The 17,763-nt window shown below is 49.4% G+C and overlaps 1 protein-coding gene and 1 long non-coding RNA gene across 5 annotated transcripts in view; one reads left to right on the top strand and one right to left on the bottom strand.

Moving 5' to 3' along the window:
- The first annotated feature begins 18 nt into the window (after window positions 1-18).
- LOC103664793 (cyclin-J-like protein) overlaps window positions 19-17,763 on the top strand; it is a 53,003-nt gene continuing 35,258 nt past the window's right edge. The window contains exons 1-2 of one of the 4 annotated variants that reach the window (XM_040630333.1): window positions 19-899; window positions 1,302-1,416. In XM_040630333.1, the coding sequence (XP_040486267.1) occupies window positions 1,351-1,416 (66 nt within the window). In that variant the 5' untranslated portion in view covers window positions 19-899; window positions 1,302-1,350. The other 3 variants (XM_040630334.1, XM_040630335.1, XM_040630332.1) reach the window with 3 other exon arrangements.
- Window positions 1,414-12,918, bottom strand: LOC121102752. The gene is made up of 3 exons (XR_005834836.1): window positions 12,783-12,918; window positions 10,313-12,366; window positions 1,414-1,568 (listed from the first exon to the last, which is right to left on the bottom strand). It is a non-coding gene; the product is annotated as an uncharacterized LOC121102752 (long non-coding RNA).

Genomic DNA, 17,763 nt, shown 5'->3' on the forward strand with positions numbered 1-17,763 from the left:
GCGAGTGCCTTTCCGAAAACAATCAGCTGAATAAAAATGACAACGCTTTCCATCCACCGGACACCCTCAAGAGACTGGTTTTTCTCCAACCTGAGATGACATCTACACTCTGCAGGAACACAATAAATACCAGTTGATTTACGGATCCTCCTTTAGAATTAAGGACTCGTGGGTAACCAAGGTGGCTTTTCTCGAGCCTTCGTGGGAACTGTCCGTTTGGAAATCTACCTTCCCCATAGCAGGACAAGAGAAAGAAAAAAGAAAAGAAAAGAAAAGAAAAGAGAAAAGAAAAGAAAAAGAAAGAAAGAAAGAAAAGAAAGAAAGAAAGAGAAAGAAAGAAAAAACAGGTGGAACCTACGTAAGATTGGCTACAGCAGCGCACGCGGGAGACAGAACTTTCTGGGGGCATCCTGCCCGCGCGTTTCACGCGTGGTGCGCGCAGGTGGCGCTGCGGTCCTTACGCTCCCCGCGCAAGCCCGCGAGGCGCCCAGGAGGCCACCCAGAGTCTCCGCGAAGGTGAGAGGAAGCTTTCCACCCAGGCGGGGGAGGAGGGCGGGCAGGAAGCGGAGCCAACCCTGGCAAAGAAAAGACTCCAATTCCCAGCCCCCCGCCCCGCGGGGTGCGGGCCGGCGGCGCATGCGCGACGCCCGGCCCCCAATTCCCCCAGCGAAGGAGGGAGGCCCCCGGCGGACGAGAGACTGCGAGCCGCGGCGGGACCCGAGCGCACACAGGGGCGCGGCGGCGGCGGCGGCGGGGCGAGCGGGGCTGCGGAAGCGGCCGTCGAGAGCGTGGAGCGCCCGGCTCGTTCGCCCAGACGCGTGCAGGCACCCGAGGGCACGGTCGGCTCGGCCCTGATAGGGGCCTGGCGCCCGCAGCCCCCCACGCCCGAAGAGGGATGCGTGAGTTTCGCCCCGGCTCTAGGGCAGGATGTGGGAGCAGGACAAAGGCTGGGCGGCGGGGGAGGAGTTGGGGACCGCGAGCCGGTGGCCGCTGCCGGAGTCCCAGCCTCGGGCGACAAAGCGGAGTCGACAACTTTCTCTGCAACTTTTGCAAAAAAGGAAGATAAAAATTCTGCAAGTTGTTGCACAGCTCCAGGTCGCCCCGGCTCCCGCGAGGAGAGGGCAAAGGGGCACCGCACCCTGGCCGAGACCGGAGGCGACCACCAGCTCCGCCGAGCGGGGCAGGAAGGGGCGCCCGTTCGGGCCCCAGCCGGGCACGAGCGTCGGTAGGGATGGCGGCGCGGGGGGTGGTTCGGAGCCGGGGGGCGTGCTGCGGCTGCTCAAGTTGCCGTGTCCACGCAGGGTGCGCCCTGAGAGTCCGGTAGCGTCGGATCGCTGCGCTGCGTACCCGATGATGGATGAGCCGTGGTGGGAAGGGCGCGTCGCCTCGGACGTTCACTGCACCCTGCGCGAGAAGGTCAGTTCCTCTCCGCCGCGGTCGTGGGGCTGGGCATTTAATTCGGTCTCAGATTCAATGTCCTCAGGTCGTCCCGCGTAGGTACTCGAAACTCCCGGTGCCTTGCCTTCTTCCTGCCCTTACCCTTCTCCCGGAGTGTCGTGGGGAAGACACTGGAGATGGGGAGAGGTTTAACGGGTTTTACTTATTGGGAACCCAGACAGCTAAACGGAGATAATCACTGTACTCCTTAAGGCTGTGTTTCCCATAGTATTGACACCTGAGATGATTTTAAATAGTGCATTAAAAAAATGTGTATTTATTTTAATGTGAAATTTAAAAATGTATATTTAGCAAGTTCGTCATAGGATAAATGATGCTGATTCCCACTGATTGTAACGATGTAGCAGTTTAAGATAGTAAAAGTTGTGATTCGACATAAAGAAATGTTAGTTAAAGGAACGTATACGGTGTATATAGTTATGACCCCCTCAAAAAAAAAAAAATCTCTGGGATGGGACTGAATAAAACTTAGGAAACACTAGTCTAAATGAGAGGCTACAAAACTGAGAGGATGTGGGGAGAAAGCAAACACGCCCCTGCCCCCTGCCACTTTGCCTCTGGGGGGGCAGCTGAAACGTGATCCCTACACTCATTCCCCTCATCTTAAAAGGAGAAGTGCTGATGGACACTGAGAAGGTAGGATCTCCAAGCAGGTTGATGGCATGGCCTGTGTGTCTTGCCTCCTGCTTCTGGGCTCAGACTGGGAAGGGTGGTTTGGGAAACAGGTGTGAAATAGAGGAGTGTATTGGTTTCCTTTTATTTTTTTAAGCTTTTATTTATTTATATATTAGACGGAGAAAGAGAGAGCACGAGCAGGGGGAGGGGGGAGGGAGAGGCAGGTTCCCCAGTTGAACAGTTGAGCCCGATGTGGGGCTGGATCCCAGGACCCTGGGATCGTGACCTGAGCGGAAGGCAGACGCTTAACCAACTGAGCCACCCAGGCGCCCCTTGTGTATTGGTTTTATAGGGCTGCTGTGACAAGGGGACTCAAAACCCCAGAAATGTGTTCTCTCACAATTCTGGGGGCTAGAAGTCCAAAACCAAGGTGTTGGCAGGGCCATCCTAATCCTTGGTGTTCCTAGGCTTGTAGATGCATCGTTCCAAACCCTGAGTTGGTTGTCGCAGGGCATTCTGTGTGTCTGTCTTGTTTTCTCTCCTTGTAAGAACACTAGTCATTGGAATAGGGTCTACTTTAATCCACTATGACCTCATCTTAACTAATTACATCTGAAAAGACCCTATTTCCAAGTAGGGTCACCTTCAGAGAGTCTAGGTGGACATGAATTTGGGGCCGTGGGTGGATACTATTCAGCCCAACATAGGGAGGGAGAGGTGTTCCTCGTGGGATGCTTGGGTCCCTACACAGACAGGCCCCACATCCAGCGCATTTGTATCTAGTGTCCGTGGAATTCTGTTAAAAAGTCACCAGCTATTCAGGGTTTTTTCCCTCATCAGGGAGTAGCTGTCTTCAGCTGTATTAATTTTTTTTTCCCGTACCTACTAGTCTATCTCTGTCTTGCATTGGTTACCTAGGCTGTAGCTTTTTTCTGCTTCCTTTGGTCCTCTCCTGGGGGAGCAGAATGGCCAAGGTACAGCCCATTCTGCTCATCTGGGGGAGGAATCGAGGTCTTGGTGTTCAGTTAGAAAGCAGGGATAGCGGGTGGTAGACCAGGTTGGTTCTTTTCTGGAGGTGGTGGCTAACTGAAGTAGTGACAGCTGCCATGGAAACTGGGCTTCCTCGTTTCTCACAGGCTTGAGTGTTGTCAGTTCTGCTCAGAGCTTGGGAGCAACGACTGTGACCTAATTTGTCCCCTTCTAGCAGGAAGGTTTTCTGAGAGCAGTATAAACTGAACCAGCTCAGTTACCTGAGAATCCCGCATCTTTTATATGAGCGTTCCAGGCACTCAGAGGGGCAGGGGCAGGCAGTCCCCCGTCAGTTGTGCCTCAGCCCTGCCCCAGTGCTGTGGTGGTTTCTTGTGGGCTGCCCACCTCAGGGGGAGGACAGGTCTGTCCAGGTTTTACAGGTTAGAAATAGAAATCTCACCCAGGGGTTGATGCCCAGGGTCCCCTGTGAACTTGAAGCTGGTCTTATAAGGGCAAATCCCAGGTTCCTTTGGCTATAGTATCCTGCTTTCCCAATATGTTAACTATTTTTTTCCTTCATTTCCTCTCTCTGTTCAAAGAAGCAGATGCCTTTCGAGACAATTTGGCTTTATGGAGTTTGCAGAGAAAAGTGAGGACTGGGGGGAATCCACACCACACTCACCTTTCTTAAGGAACGAGGGTTGGCCTTTAATTTTTCCCAGAGTAATTTTTTAGTAAACATCTATTCCCATAATACATTTCTAATGCTGTAGGACAACTTTGCAAGTGTCTGGCACACAGTTGTTTGTCAAATGTTGCCGGATGAACACAGAGCATGTTGGATCGTCCGTCATTGCACCGGCAGTGGTTCTGCTCCCTGGACTGATGCAGGAAGCAGGGCTGGGTCATGGAGATAATGGGAGCCCCACTTTGTCAGATGTGCGATTCCAGAATAGCATTGTACTGTCATGTGTGAAATGGGACACTGGAAATGAACGGTGGCGTTGAATGCAAACTAGTTACGGTAGTTAAATAAACTCTGAGCTGCTTGTTTAATCTCTCTAAACTTTGAGCCTGGCCGCCGTTGTCCATTCTTCCCACTACCACCAGAACTTAGATCGTGTCAGTTCCCTGCTTAAAGTGTCATCCCATTGCACTCCCAGTTACCTCTGCCTGTAGTACCTGACCCAGTTGGGCCCTGGCCTGCTCTCCTACCTCGTCTCCCACTCCTTCCCACACTGACCTCCTTTCTCTTCCTTGAATGAGTCAAGCTTATTTTGCGTCTCAGGGCCTTGGCACTGGCTGTTCCCTCTATTTGAAGTCTGCATTCCTCCATTTCTATTCCTCTGCGTCTCTCCATCAAATCATCCTGTTTTGTTTCCTTTATAGTATTTGCCAGTATCTGGATTTATTTTCTGTTGATTATCTTTTCCCCTGCGCTAGAGTGTATGCTCTGCAAGAATTGGCCAGTGTCTGTCTTGCTCAGTGCCAGGTGTCAGTGTCCAGCATAGAGCCTCCCTGATGTGAGCAGAGTAGCAAGAAGAATGAATCTCCTTTAATTTCTTCTTCGGTAACCTGGGGGGGGGGGTGGCATTTTATAGGAATGTAAGGAGTGAGTGAGGACCTGAGAACTGTGGGAGATACACGTCACGTGATAGGCATTGTGCCTTTCCACTTTAATGACTGTTAAATGTGAGGCCGAATGTGAAACCGACAGTCACTTTCACGTAGCGTGTGGTCAGAGTAAGGCTTGGGGTTTGTGACTATCCTCGGAAGGCTTCATAAGTCTGACAGGTGGTCCTTATTAAGAAAGGCATCATTATCCCATTGGGCTATTGGTTGGTGAGTGGGTTGAGGCTGAGAAAGGCATCAGTTTCACAAAGTCACGTCCTTGGGACCCAGCAGCTAGACACCGTCAGCAAAATCTAAGCAGCTAGCCTAAAGCATCCTGACTGTGATGGGGAGAATGGAACCCTCCGCCCGCCCACATCGCTCTGGAGGAATGTCTCCCTCTTGGGCTGCTTTTATCCCACGCTCAGCCTTAAATTGCTGCCTTCATCATCCTTCCTGGCCCTGTTGCTTCTGCTGGAACTGCCTAGAACCCCTTTCTCCAGCTAGTTCCTGCTGGGGCTAGGGGCTGCCAGCCAGTACAGGGGGGGTCAGGTTTCTTACTTGTAACACCTGTGCCGTTGAACTTCTTCATTGTACGTGGGTGGGGGGGGAGGAAGCAGATCCTCACCAGGCCAGTGGTGACAGTGAGGCTGTTGGTGATGTTTCCCCATAACCAGGTGTATGTCCCCTTGAGTATTCAGATTAAAGCTGTGAGCCCATTAAAACCTGGGGCACCTGTGTGGCTCAGTCAGTTAAGCATCTGCCTTCAGCTTAGGTCGTGATCCCAGAGTCCGGGGATCAAGTCCCAGATCGGGATTCTTGCTCAGCAGGGAGCCTGCTGCTCTCCATGCTTTGCTCTCTCTCTCAAAGAAATAAAATTAAAAAACAAAACAGAGCCACCTTTTCTTTTTTCCCCCAAAAGAGGAGCCCACCTTAAGTTTAAAATTAGCTTTAAAATAAGTTTTAAGTTTAAGACCCCACCCTCCCAAAGCCATGTCAACAAGCCCTACTTGGCATGATGGGGTAGCTTTATCTTCCGGGGCCCTGGGGAGCCTGCATGCCAGCGGCTCCCTCCTTCATGCTGTTCACCTCCTCCTAGGATCGGGGTCATGGGATACCCCGGAGGTCTTCTTGGCCTGCCCCAGATGTGCAGAGCAGTCAGCCTGCTTCCCGAAGCTTGCTTCGTTGCGCTCTTAGAGCACTTTACCTGTGTGAGACCACGTTTCTCGAAACCAGTAGACTGACAGAGGACATTTTGACTGATGTGTGACTGAATTTATACAAAGATCTTCCTGCACACCATCAACAAAAATGACATTTAGTGATGATAACGTTGACGGCTACTGTTTATGGAGCACTTAACTGTTTCAGGTGGTGTGCTGAGTGTGCCCCCCGCCCATGCATTGACCCTAAGTGCTGGCCTTGACCTTGTTTTACAGGTGGGAAACTACAAGACTCAGAGGCTGTAAGTAACTGTTGAGAGCAAACAGCTCATTGTGTCAGAGCTTGACCATAAATTCATTTGCAAAAGCATCCATTTTAACAAAGATTGGAAATCCATGGCAGGAGACCGTCAAGGCTCTGCCATCCACGGCACTGTAGGCTTTGGGGGTCAGTCCATGTTATGATGACTCTACAAGTTGGGTTTTGTTCAAACCACGATGAGAAGCTGACAGTCCCAGGCTCTGGCCTTGCTCTGGGCATTGGAAAGGCATTGCCCGGCCAGGGCCTTCCTTATTTGGTCCTGGCACCTCACCTGTGGGTGAGGCTTCTGACCTTGAAGCGATTTGGCCCGTGCTGTCGCATGTCCCTGGGGCAGACATGATGGTGTTCTAACTTGTCAGGGCAGCGGAGGGACCCCTCCAAGCCTTCTCTCACCTGAACTCTGACAGCTGGGGGTGGTGGAATCTCACCCCAGCTCCGTCCCCTGCCCCTGGGTTAAAGCCACATCATTTTCTAGTGGCTTCTAAAGCTTTTACATCCTTTTATTAATCTCTTCCATTGTCAGTGTTTGGTTTTTTTTTTTCTCACTCTTCTCCCTAAATTCCTTAAACTTCCCCACTGCAAAGCTAAACATTTGACTCTTTATAGAAAGTGTTGATCCAAGTCCATGCTCTGCAGTGTGACTGGGTCACGCCCTAATTGCTTTTTCTATTCCCCTGCCCTCCTTTTGGGTTTCTGCACACCCAGGGGACAGTTCTTCCCAAATCACGAGACCAAACTGGATCTACCAATAAGAAAATGTTCTCGACACTGGCAATGGACATGTGTTCCCAGCTGAGTTCCAGAAATGTGTCATTTAAGCCTGTCAGACCCCAATGGATGGTTTTGCCAAAACTTACCTACCGACAGGGCTGCCCTGTGGTTGTGGTCTTCAAGGGAAACCCTAAGCTGTGGGCCCTCAGGGCCCCTTCCTGGAGGGGAAGGGGAAGCTTTTAGTATAAGCAGAGTTTCCTACAGTCCTGTTGGTGAGGGTGATCTGGGCTGCCCCCCGGGGTTGTATAGAGAGGATGGACGATGGTTGGAGAAATGGGGGGGGGGGGGCAGATGAGACATCGTTCATGGTGGCATCCAGCTTTGAAACTTCCTGACTCCAGTACCCCCACCTGTATTCTGAAGAGAGCTGGGGACAAAACTGATTCAAAATTGGGTGTTTTCTCATGAGCCCCTATGACCTTAGATGGTAGAAGTGCTCAGGGTGCCCACAATACTCACCTGAGACTTGGTCTCAGTGCCCTTTACCTGTGGAAGAAGCAGATTATCTTGGAGCCTTCCTTTCCTCTGCACATCAGGATGGTGTGATCCTTCCCCACCTGCCTCCCAGGTGTCCCAGGAGAAAACACATGCGTATGGGTGTACTCGGTCAGCGTTTGGGGCCTCTGGATTTTGGGGTGCAGAAGGGGGTCGGCGGGTACCCTGGTTGACTGGGGAAGCCTGTGCCAAGTGAGGGGAGGACACTTAAGGCTTTGAGCTGGCCCCGTGCCTCTGGCCTTGACTTGTTCTTTGTCTTCCTAAACCACACAGCCCCTTGGGTAAAGGGAGTGCAGCCAACGATTCTCCGTTGTATCTGAGCACCTGGCAGAAAGAGGTGACACTGTGGGTCTGCTGTTTTCTCTCTTTTTGTTTTTTTAAAGTTATTAAACGTACACACACACAAAGTGGGGTGGGGCTTTTTTGATTGTTTGTTTAGGAGCCTGCAAAAATAAATACAAACAGAAGAAAGTAAGATTCCTCCTACAGCCCCAGCACTTGGAAGTAATCTCTGCTGATATTTTGGGCTAGGCTCTTCTCTTCCTTTGTGTGCGTGTCATCATGATACATTTTCATTTTGTTTTCTGTGGCTCTGTTTTTTTTAGTAAAAATGGAAAATATCTGTCTCTAAACCCTCTGTTCATTGCACAGTATATCATGCACACATTTCTGTATCATTCTTCTGCACCCAATTCCTGGTTACTGGACACTAGCAACAAAAATTAGAAACAAGTGATTGTGCTTATTTACAATAAGTAATATGAGAACATGGTGACAAAAATTAAGTTATATAAAAGGGTAGATAGTGGGGCACCCGGGTGGCTCAGTTGGTTAAGCGTCTGCCTTCAGCTCAGGGTCCTGGGATTGAGTCTGAGTCCTCCCGGCTCCGTGCTCAGTGGGGAGTCTGCGTCTCTCTCCCTCTTCCCCTCCCCCACTCATTCTCTCTCTCTCTCTCTCTTGCTCACGCTCTTGCTCTCAAATAAATAAATCTTTAAAAAAGAGGGGGTAGATAGTGAATAGGCTTCCTTCCACCCTGTTCCTTTCCCCTAGTCTCCCCTTCTGAAAGGTACCACTGATCCCAGCTTCTTGTGAATCCTTCCAGTTATTCTATGCATAAACAAACACACGTGTGTGCGTGTGTGTTCTAACACAAGTGTAGTAAAATTTACACTTGTACCATTTGATTTTTTTAATGTGTATTTTTTAATAATTTAAATATTTTCTGTGAAACAAGTGAGCAGACTCTCTATGACCAGAAGGTGGTGGGTTTTTTGTTTTTTGTCTTTCCTGCTCATTGTCACTATGAAGGTGTATAGTAGATGCTCAATAAATTTTTATTGAATAAATGGGTGGGATATTTCTTTTTGGTCATTTTTTAATCTAAATATATATATTTCGTCTTACAAAATGCCATTGTAGTATACTATAGTTCTGTAACTTCATTTTTTTCTCTCTTAACTCTTATATACTGAATAACTTTCTGTGTCATTAACTATTTTTCGGCAGTGCCATGCAGCGTGTTTTACTGTGTGGATACACCAGGATTTGGTTGGCTCATCTCCTTGTTGGGTATTTAGGTGGAGCTGCTTATTCACTTTTTAAAATTGAGCTGTAATCTATAGTACGATGGACAGATCCTAGTGTGCATACAGTTTACAGTGCACGGCGAGTTTTGATAAATGTATGCACTCACGTAACTACCACCATATTCGAGACACAGAACGTTGCCAGAGCACCCAGCTGGCTCATTGGGTAGAGCACGTGGCTCTTGATCTCCGAGTCATGAGTTTGAGCCCTACGCTGGGTACAGAGATTGTTTAAATAAATACGCTTGGGAAAAAAAATCTTAAAAAAAACAACAACAGATCTAGGGCACCTGGGTGGCTTAAGCGTCTGCCTTTGGCTCCGGTCATGATCCTAGGGTCCTGGGTTGGAGCCTCGCATCGGACTCCCTGCTGGGCGGGAAGCCTGCTTCTCCCTTTCCCACTCCCGCTGCTTATGTTCCCTCTCTTGCTGTCACTCTCTCTGTCAAATAAATAAAATTAAAAAAAAAAAAAGATGTAGAACACTGCCATCCACCTAGAAAGCTTCCCTGTGCCCCTTCTCAGTCACTCACTCCGTCCTGCTCCCAGCCCCAGGCAATGATCTGCTTTTTGTGGATGGCATTTGTCTTTCTTGGAGTTTCATATAAGCGGGGTTACCCGCACGAACTCTATTCCGTCTGCCTTTTTCTACTGAGCATAATGTGTCTGGCATTCATCCGTGGTGTTGCGTCTATTAGGAGTTTATTTTTTTCTCCTGCTGAGTAATATTCTATGTTTATGTATATAACACAACTCTTTCGTCTGTCTCCCTCTTGTCCTCTGAGGCATTTCTGGTGTACCATTTGATTATAAATTGCACTGTGGTGGTGATCCTAGTCTGTCTGTGCATATGGTCATGGGAATAAATTCCTAAAATGAGATTGTTGGTCATAGGTAAAATTTTAAGAACTTTGCATATGGCCAGTTAATAAATTCCCAAAAGATTGCATCTGTTTGCACTTCCACCAATGATATGGGCGAGTGCCTGCTTCCCAGCAGCTTTGTGAGACCTAGGTATTGCTTTTAAAAAAAAAAAAAAAAAATCAGTGCCCTTTGGATAGGTCAAAATGGTGTGTTCTGGCTGTGTTTGAAAGGAATGGGAACCCAGGGTGGGAAAAGCACTGGAGGCTGGAAGGCAATGGGAAGGGAACTCTGAATACCTCCCAGGACCTGGGAAGCCCCACCTGCAGCAGGGAACCAGCCTGGGACACCTGTCAGGTTGGGTGAGGACTGTTGAGGTCATCTCCCACCCTGGCTAGAAAACTGCAGTGCTCCCTCTTAGCCCCCTGGGTGTATGCTGCCCCCGACCCCTAAAAAGCACTTACTTAGAAACCGAATCCTTCTTGAGGCCAAATTTGAATTGTCCTGAAGCATTGGCTCCCTTGGAGGCCACAGGAGCAGGCAGTGCCAGAGCCCGGGCGTTCTTTGCGATGGAGAGACAGCCACGCTGCTACCACGAGCTACTCGGTCCACAAATGACTGTCCAGTGACTTGCGTGGGTGGGCCGGGGGAACAAGACTGGGAGGGGAGGGTCGTTAGAAGAGAAGCATCAGGAACCAGATTCAAAGACTATAAGGAAAAGTTGGAAAGAACCTAAATGCCCATCAGAAGGGAATTGGTTTTGCTGTGGTTCGTCTAATACACTAAAACATGGTGGACTCGTTAGATGTGACGTTGTGGAAGACAGCGTGGCACATAATAACTGTTGATTTTCCTGATCATTGTGAAAAACCCAAACAACTCAGAGCACGTCTGACTCTGGAGTGCACCTCTGTTTGTTTTAACTTTTTATGATAGAGATTTTTAAAGATACACAAAAGTAGAGAGAATAGTAAAATGAATCCCCATGCAGGCTCCCCCGAGCTTAGTACTAACCATGTCGTCTGTTCCCCAGACAGCATGTCATTTCACCTATAAATACCTGCTAACAGACTTTTTTTAAATGTAACGATATGCCATTATCGCACCTAACAAAATTAATAATTCAAAACATTATCCAGGTAAGGTCCACATATTACATTTCATAAAAAATTACTCTTGGGGCGCCCTTGGGTGGCTCAGTTGGTTGAGCGTCTGACTCTTGATTTCGGCTCAGGTCATGAACTCGGGGTTGTGGGATCGAGCCCCGCATTGGGCGCCACACTCATTGGTGAGGTTAGTTAGGATTCTCTCTCCCTCTCCCTCTCCCTCTCCCTCTGCCCTCCCCCCAAATAAAGAAAGAAATCTTTTTTTAAAAAATTACTCTTAAGTTTTTTATTCCCTGATGGTCTCCCTGCCCCCCTCCCCATTCCCTTAAAAACCTTTTTTTCCCATAACATTGAATTTTGGAGAAACCAGGTCATTAGTTCTGATAAATGTCCCCTACCCTTGATTCGGCCTGTTACTTCCTCATGGTATCATTTAACTTGAATTCACTGTTCACAATTTGTTTTCTGTACTTCCCTACTCTTGCGGAATTTTAATATGCTCTAATGTACTTGCTGTCGAGCTGTCAGCTCAAACATCACTTCCTCAGAGAAGCCTTCCCTTACTCCCAGACAAGGTCAGCCCCGGGGGCCCCTTGTTACGTTCTCAGACCACCCCATGTTATTCCTTCAGCACTCAGCACGATTCGTAATTATACAAGTTCTTAAAGGGAACATTGGCTCTGAACCAGCTTCCCCCCTGGAAAGGGCAGGCCCATGAGGGCAGGCTGGGGCTGTGTCTCTCAGTTCCGAGCAGAGGGACTGCTGCCCATCACGGACACCTTATCTGGGGTCTGTGCCCTGCAGCCCACACGTTGCCTTCCTGGACTTCGCCGTGGCAACAGGCTCGTGGGGTAGGTAGCGTGGCTCCCAGTACCTCCGTCCTGCTGATAGAGAGATGGCCTCTGAGAGCTGAAATGCGCAGCCAGGCTTTCCCTGTGAAGTGGAAGAGCTGGGGCTTTCAGACCACGCAGTCTGCCGCCCAGAGTCTGACCTAGGACGGGCAAAAGAATGGCAGCCAGCCTTGAAGTCAGTGATGGTGTAACACGAACTTCCCCTCGAGCGACAGGAGAATGCGGGGGTTAGTGGTATAACGCTCTCGGCTCTGAGTTGATATCTCTTGGTAGCCTCTCCTTTTGTGCTCACTTTCTGTTTTGAAATAATATCAGACTTACAGAAGAGTTGCCAGCACGTACCACAATTGTGAACATTTTAACATATTCGCCTTATCATTCTCTTCTTCCGTCTTTATTCATTTTTTTTCTGGAAACGAGTTGCAGGCATCATTATCCCTTAACGCTTCAGGGTTTATTTTGCATGGTTACTTTTGAGATCGGCCATGCAGTGGTTTCGGGGGGCACTTTTGTCAGGCCACTAGGGACATCGTCCCAGGTGTCAGGAACCGCCCTGGAAGGCTATTTGGGGAGGAAGAGATTTTAGCATTCTGGTGAGAAAGAAGGAAGCGTCGGGCCACAGGCAACCTTTCTAGACCATGAATCTGGGGAAGGCAGAATTCTGGCTTATTTGCTTGGACCATCTCCATGGCCTCATTGGCAGACAGCTTCTGTATCTAGCATTTACTGAGCCCCAGATATAACCTGTAGACCTATGGGGGGCTCTGCCAGGGGAGTGTGGACTCAGCCATGCCCCGGGGACCCTCGACAGCAGTAACGGTAGTCCACACTACTGTACATTAATGGGTGCTTGCCTGACAAACATTCCCTTCCATGATCCAAGTCCTCAGGCAGCCCCCTCTATGTATTATAGTACATATAATTATCCCCATTTTATAGGTGAGACATCCTTAAGTGTAGATAGTTAAATGACTTACCCAAGGGCGTACAGCTAAGAAGACGGCAGAGCCAGGATTGGAAGGCAGGCAACCTGCTCCAAAGCTCACATTGTTAACCACTGTACAGATGGTGACACCTCGTTGCCTAGAGACGTGTGAAAAGCTTCAAAGAGGAGGTGCGGTTGGGCTGGGTTCAAAGGATAAGCAGAAGCTTGCTAGGAGAGAGAGGTGTGGAGGAAGTTCATCTCCCAGGGCCCAGGGCAGTGTGTGATGGCCACGCAGTGATGGCCACTCCGTGACCTGCAAAGGGCAGGCTGGTGAGTAGGGGAGGGGAGGGAGGGGGACCAGGAGCATTGGCTCTTGGGACGTGGGGCTCCCAGATGTGTACGCATCCTGTTAGCACGAGGAGTACTAGGAGGAGGGAGTGCTGGATCACTGGGAAATAGGCCTTGGCCTTGGAGACCTGTGTCTTCAGCGTTGGTGGTGATCCAGAGAAGTAGCACCTGGACTAGGGCAGGAAGTGGGGAGACTTGAGAGTTTTAGGAAATAGAGTCAGAGGACCAGTTAACAAAAGGAGGGATGCGTTTCAAGCTTCTTACTGGTTGGAACAAAATAATTTTCCATTGCTGAGCACGATTGGCTTTTTCACAGTGCATGTGGTTCTTAGAAAGCTCCCCCTAGCATGTGCTAGTTTCTGTTGCCTCTTTAAAGACTTGCACTCAGTTAAGGTTGTTGTTGTGTATTGGGTGCCTACAATAGGCCAGATGCTGTTAAATGCTTGATTCACATTATCTCATTATTATCTCATTGATTATTAATGTTGCTTTAAAAAAAGACAAGTTGGAAGCCTGGATGGTTCAGTCTGTGAAGCGTCTGCCTTCAGCTCAGGTCATGATCGCAGGGTCCTGGGATCGAGTCCTGCATCGGACTCCTTGCTTGGTCGGGAGCCTGCTTCTCCCTCTGCCTACCGCCCCCCCTGCTTGTGCTCTCTCTGTCTGGCAAATATATAAATAAAATCTTAAAAAAAAAAAAGACAAGTTAATTGTCCTGACCAAGACACTGGTAGTTCTTAAATATTGGGGCACGTTCATTCTTGCATTCAACGTATATTTTTTAAAAGCTGGCCACATGCCAAGCACTACCAGCTGCTGGGAGCAGAAGTGGTGAACACAACAAACGTCTCTACCTTCATGGAATATAGAGTCAAGCATCAGGCTCAAACGAAGTGCACATAAAGCCCAGATGGGCGCCCAGCTGCATCCCAGCAAGTCTGAGACAGTAAGTCTGGAAATGGGGAGCGCAGTAGACCGCGAGGGCTGCCTCAGACTGGAAACAGGAGAATTCTATTCTCTCACAGTTCTGGAGGCTAGATGTTCAAAATCAAGGTGTCTGCAGGGCTGTGTTCCTTCCAGAGGTTCTCGGGAGGATCCTTCCTTGCCTCTTCCTTGGCACTCCTTGGCTTGTAGCTGCATTGGTCCGTTTTCTCTCTCCATCTTCATCTGGTCTTCCACCCGTATCCGTCTCTGCTTAGTCTTTCCTCCGTATGTCTGTGGGTCTCTGTTTTCTGTTCTCATGAGGACAGCAGTCATTGTTATAGAGCCCACCACAACCTCGTTGTGACCTGATCACATCTGTAAAGACCCTATTTCCCAAAAAAGGTCACGTTCTGAGGTTGTGGGTAGATAGAGATTTTGGGAAGACATTTTCCAACTCAGTACAGGGGAAGCCTCTATTTTTCTGTGAATTCTCAGAAGATTCCAATGCCTGTGATCAGCTGACCACAGTGACAGAAACCCTGGAGGGTAGATCAGCAGGGGAATGGAGTCGCAGCTGGTGAGACTTGGGGGTAGTGGTAGTGGTTACCCTGCTGACCTGTTTCAGGCTGCATGGTATGGTCGGGTTGCCCAGGAGGAATCTGGAAATTAGGGACAGGACCTGGAAGTGTTGCGTGAAGAGCTGTTGAGGCCACAGCATAGGAATGGTGACCCAGGAGGGAAGGTAGAGAGATCCAAGCATTGGACCCTTGCACAGAACCACCCCTGTGCCTAGATAATGGAGGGTGTGGGAGAATGAGGGGCACCCCCAGTTGAGAAAGGTGTGAGGGATGTGGTCATATCAGGAAGCTGCCAAAATGAAGAACTTGGGGGACATTTTAGAAAAAGACCACGAGTGTTGTCTGTGGGGGCATTGGGAAGTCTCGGGGGCCGGGGTGGGAGAGGGACCACGGAGAGGTAGGCACACATGTCTTTGGCCACAGTGGGATGCCCAGCCGCGGTAGCCGGGCCTGTCACAGGGTATATTCTGGAGGGCAGAGGCTCTGGCTCCTGGGAATGAGGATGTGTGTCCGGAGCTGGCTCTTTTCTGAGTTCAGGGGGCCAGTGAGAGATGTGGTGGCTTGGGGTGACCCTTCTGTCTGCTGGAAGTAAGCTCCAGGCCGGAGGTCAGCAGGAGGGGATGTCACCGGCCTTGTCAGCTCCGTGTACCACAAGTCACCCTCTTGAGAGTGTTGAAATAGTTTTCTCGCAGAGATGTTGGTTCCTTACCGAAAACACCTCCTAGGGCTTTATGAAGCAATTGGGGCAGAGAGGGGAAGGAGGGTGATCCTCGGGCCTTGCAGGGCCTCCTAGGTCAGTGTTGTGTACTCCTGAAGCCTCTGAAGAACCAACCTTTCCCCCTCCCCTTTCTTTTTCCCTTTCAATTTGCAAGTCTCCACTTCCTGTTGGTCACCTTGGTTACACATGGTGTTTCTTCATGTCTTGCTACTCTTTGTTCTCAGGCAGACGCGATCCCTCAAGCTGTTTCCCAACCAGCTGGCCCAGTGCCTGGAGGCCCAGCCTCCCTAGGGAGGCAGCAGTTGGCAGGGCTGAGGACGAGCATGGCGGGAAGCACAGAGGAGCCTAGTGTGGTTTTCCCTCGTGGCCACTGTGGGAGAGCAGCTCAGCCCCGCTCTGCACCTTGGGCCATTTATGAAGTGGTTGTCACACAGCATCATACCCTAGGCCCAGCCAGTTCCTCTGATGCCCGAGCCCAAGATTTGCCACTAACCTGGAACGTGGCCTTGGTTTTCTGGGTACCGACCAGTCCTGGTGGTGGTACCACTGACTGCCCACCTCAACAGGGTGAGTGCAGGGATGGAGAGCCCAGCTGGAGTAACAGTTGAGAGAGAGAAGTCGGGGCATGTGTGCTGGGTACACGCGCACACTTACTGCATGTGTACAAGACTGTGTGTATACTCACACTTACCTCTCAGTGGTGGCATTGCTGGTGAATTTAATTTTCTTTGTATTCATATATGTGTTTTCTAAAATTTCTATAGTAGTCAGATATTTTATAATCAGTCAAAGATACATTACTTCGGAAGGGAAACACAAACCTGAACTAGCCCATGGAAGCCACAAAACCGTGTTATGAGCATGGAGTCAGAAAGGCCAGATTCAGAGCCATCACTTATAGCTGGATGACCTTAAGCAAGTGCCGTAGCCTCTCTGAGCTGGCCTTGTCTGGAATACTGGCATGCTGATAATCCCCACCTTGTGGGCTTGTTGGAGGATGAGAGGACAGAATGCATGGGACACAGTATCTGGCAAATGCGATACATATGTATTTAAAATTACGGATGTAACACATGTATATAAAATGGAAGGTTGTATAGAACTTCATCATGATGGATGATTCCAGATACTCCTGAAGACCAGAGAGGAGGTTTAAAAGCCTGGGAATGCTGAATTCTAGGGGAAAGAGAAAGCTCTGTCCTTGCCTTGGGGTGACACGTGCCTCAGTCTACCCAGTAGCCGTAGATGGTTTCCAAGGAGGAATTAGGTCTGTGTTTGCAGAGGATCAGGAGTTGCCAAAATTGTAAAAATATGTGTGTGTCTGTGTGTGTGTGCATGTGCGTGTGTGTATATATATATATATATATATATGTAAAAGATATGTGTATATATTTTATGACGTGCGGCAGTTGGCGGGTTGTGGGGGGATTTAATTTGAGCCAGTTCCCTAGACCCCGCAGGGCAGGGCACTCAGCTCTTGGCTGCCTGGGTGAGCTGGCGTCTGTAACCTCTTGTGCTGCTCCTAGGCTCCTAATAGCATGGCTGTGTGGAAATTCTTAACAGGGCAGTTCTGCAGGTGAAAGCAGTGGTTTTTGATCTCCGCGAGCTTTTCAGTAAATCTCTCGGCTTAGCATCATCAACTTAGTAGGAGTTGAGCCAGGAATTTTCTCTGGAGTCTCACCTTGTAGATGCATTGGGGTTTTTAATTTCCCCAGCACTCCCGTGTCCAGCCGCCAGCACCCTGAAGCTCTGTCTCCAGAACAAGCTCTCTGGGATGTTGTTACTTACCCCCCTACAAAAGGGATGGTGGTGATGGTGATCTGTGGATAACAGATTTAACCTAGTCTTTCCTAAAACTGTGTTAAGTTTTTTCCTGAACAAATGTTTCAGGGCTTCTAGTGAGCTAATACGTGATTGCTTTTAGGAAGGAACAAAGTAGTATGCAGCATATAGTATGGCCCACAGGTCCCTCTTCGGGGAGTGAAACTTGGGTCTGGGATGTCATGGGACACACACTGGGAAACACTGCCTTGGAAATGACGGAGTGCAGAGTGCATAATTGATCGTTCTTGAAGTTCCCAGTTCCCTGTAAAGCACTACCTGCTTCCTCTCTGTTCACTGTCTGCTGCTACCGGGTAGACTGAGGCACGTGCCACCCCAAGGCAAGGACAGAACTTTCTCTGTCCCCTAGAATTCGGCATCCCCAGGTTCTTACCACCTCCCTGGTCTTCATGAGTATTTGGAATTGCATATGATCATTTCGTTCAACCTAAGATCAGGAGCAAATCATTTTTAGTTACCTTTTCATTTCAAGTATTTGCCTTTGTCCAAATTTGCACATTTTGGTAATTATCAAGTGTCTCTTTTGTGTTAAGTGTTGGGGTCACAGAGCTGAACAAGATGAACCCATCCCTGGGGCGCCTGGGTGGCACAGCGGTTAGGCGTCTGCCTTCTGCTCAGGGCGTGAT

Source organism: Ursus maritimus, unplaced genomic scaffold (assembly GCF_017311325.1).
Source record: "Ursus maritimus isolate PB19 unplaced genomic scaffold, ASM1731132v1 scaffold_15, whole genome shotgun sequence".
Taxonomy (NCBI): Eukaryota; Metazoa; Chordata; class Mammalia; order Carnivora; family Ursidae; genus Ursus; species Ursus maritimus.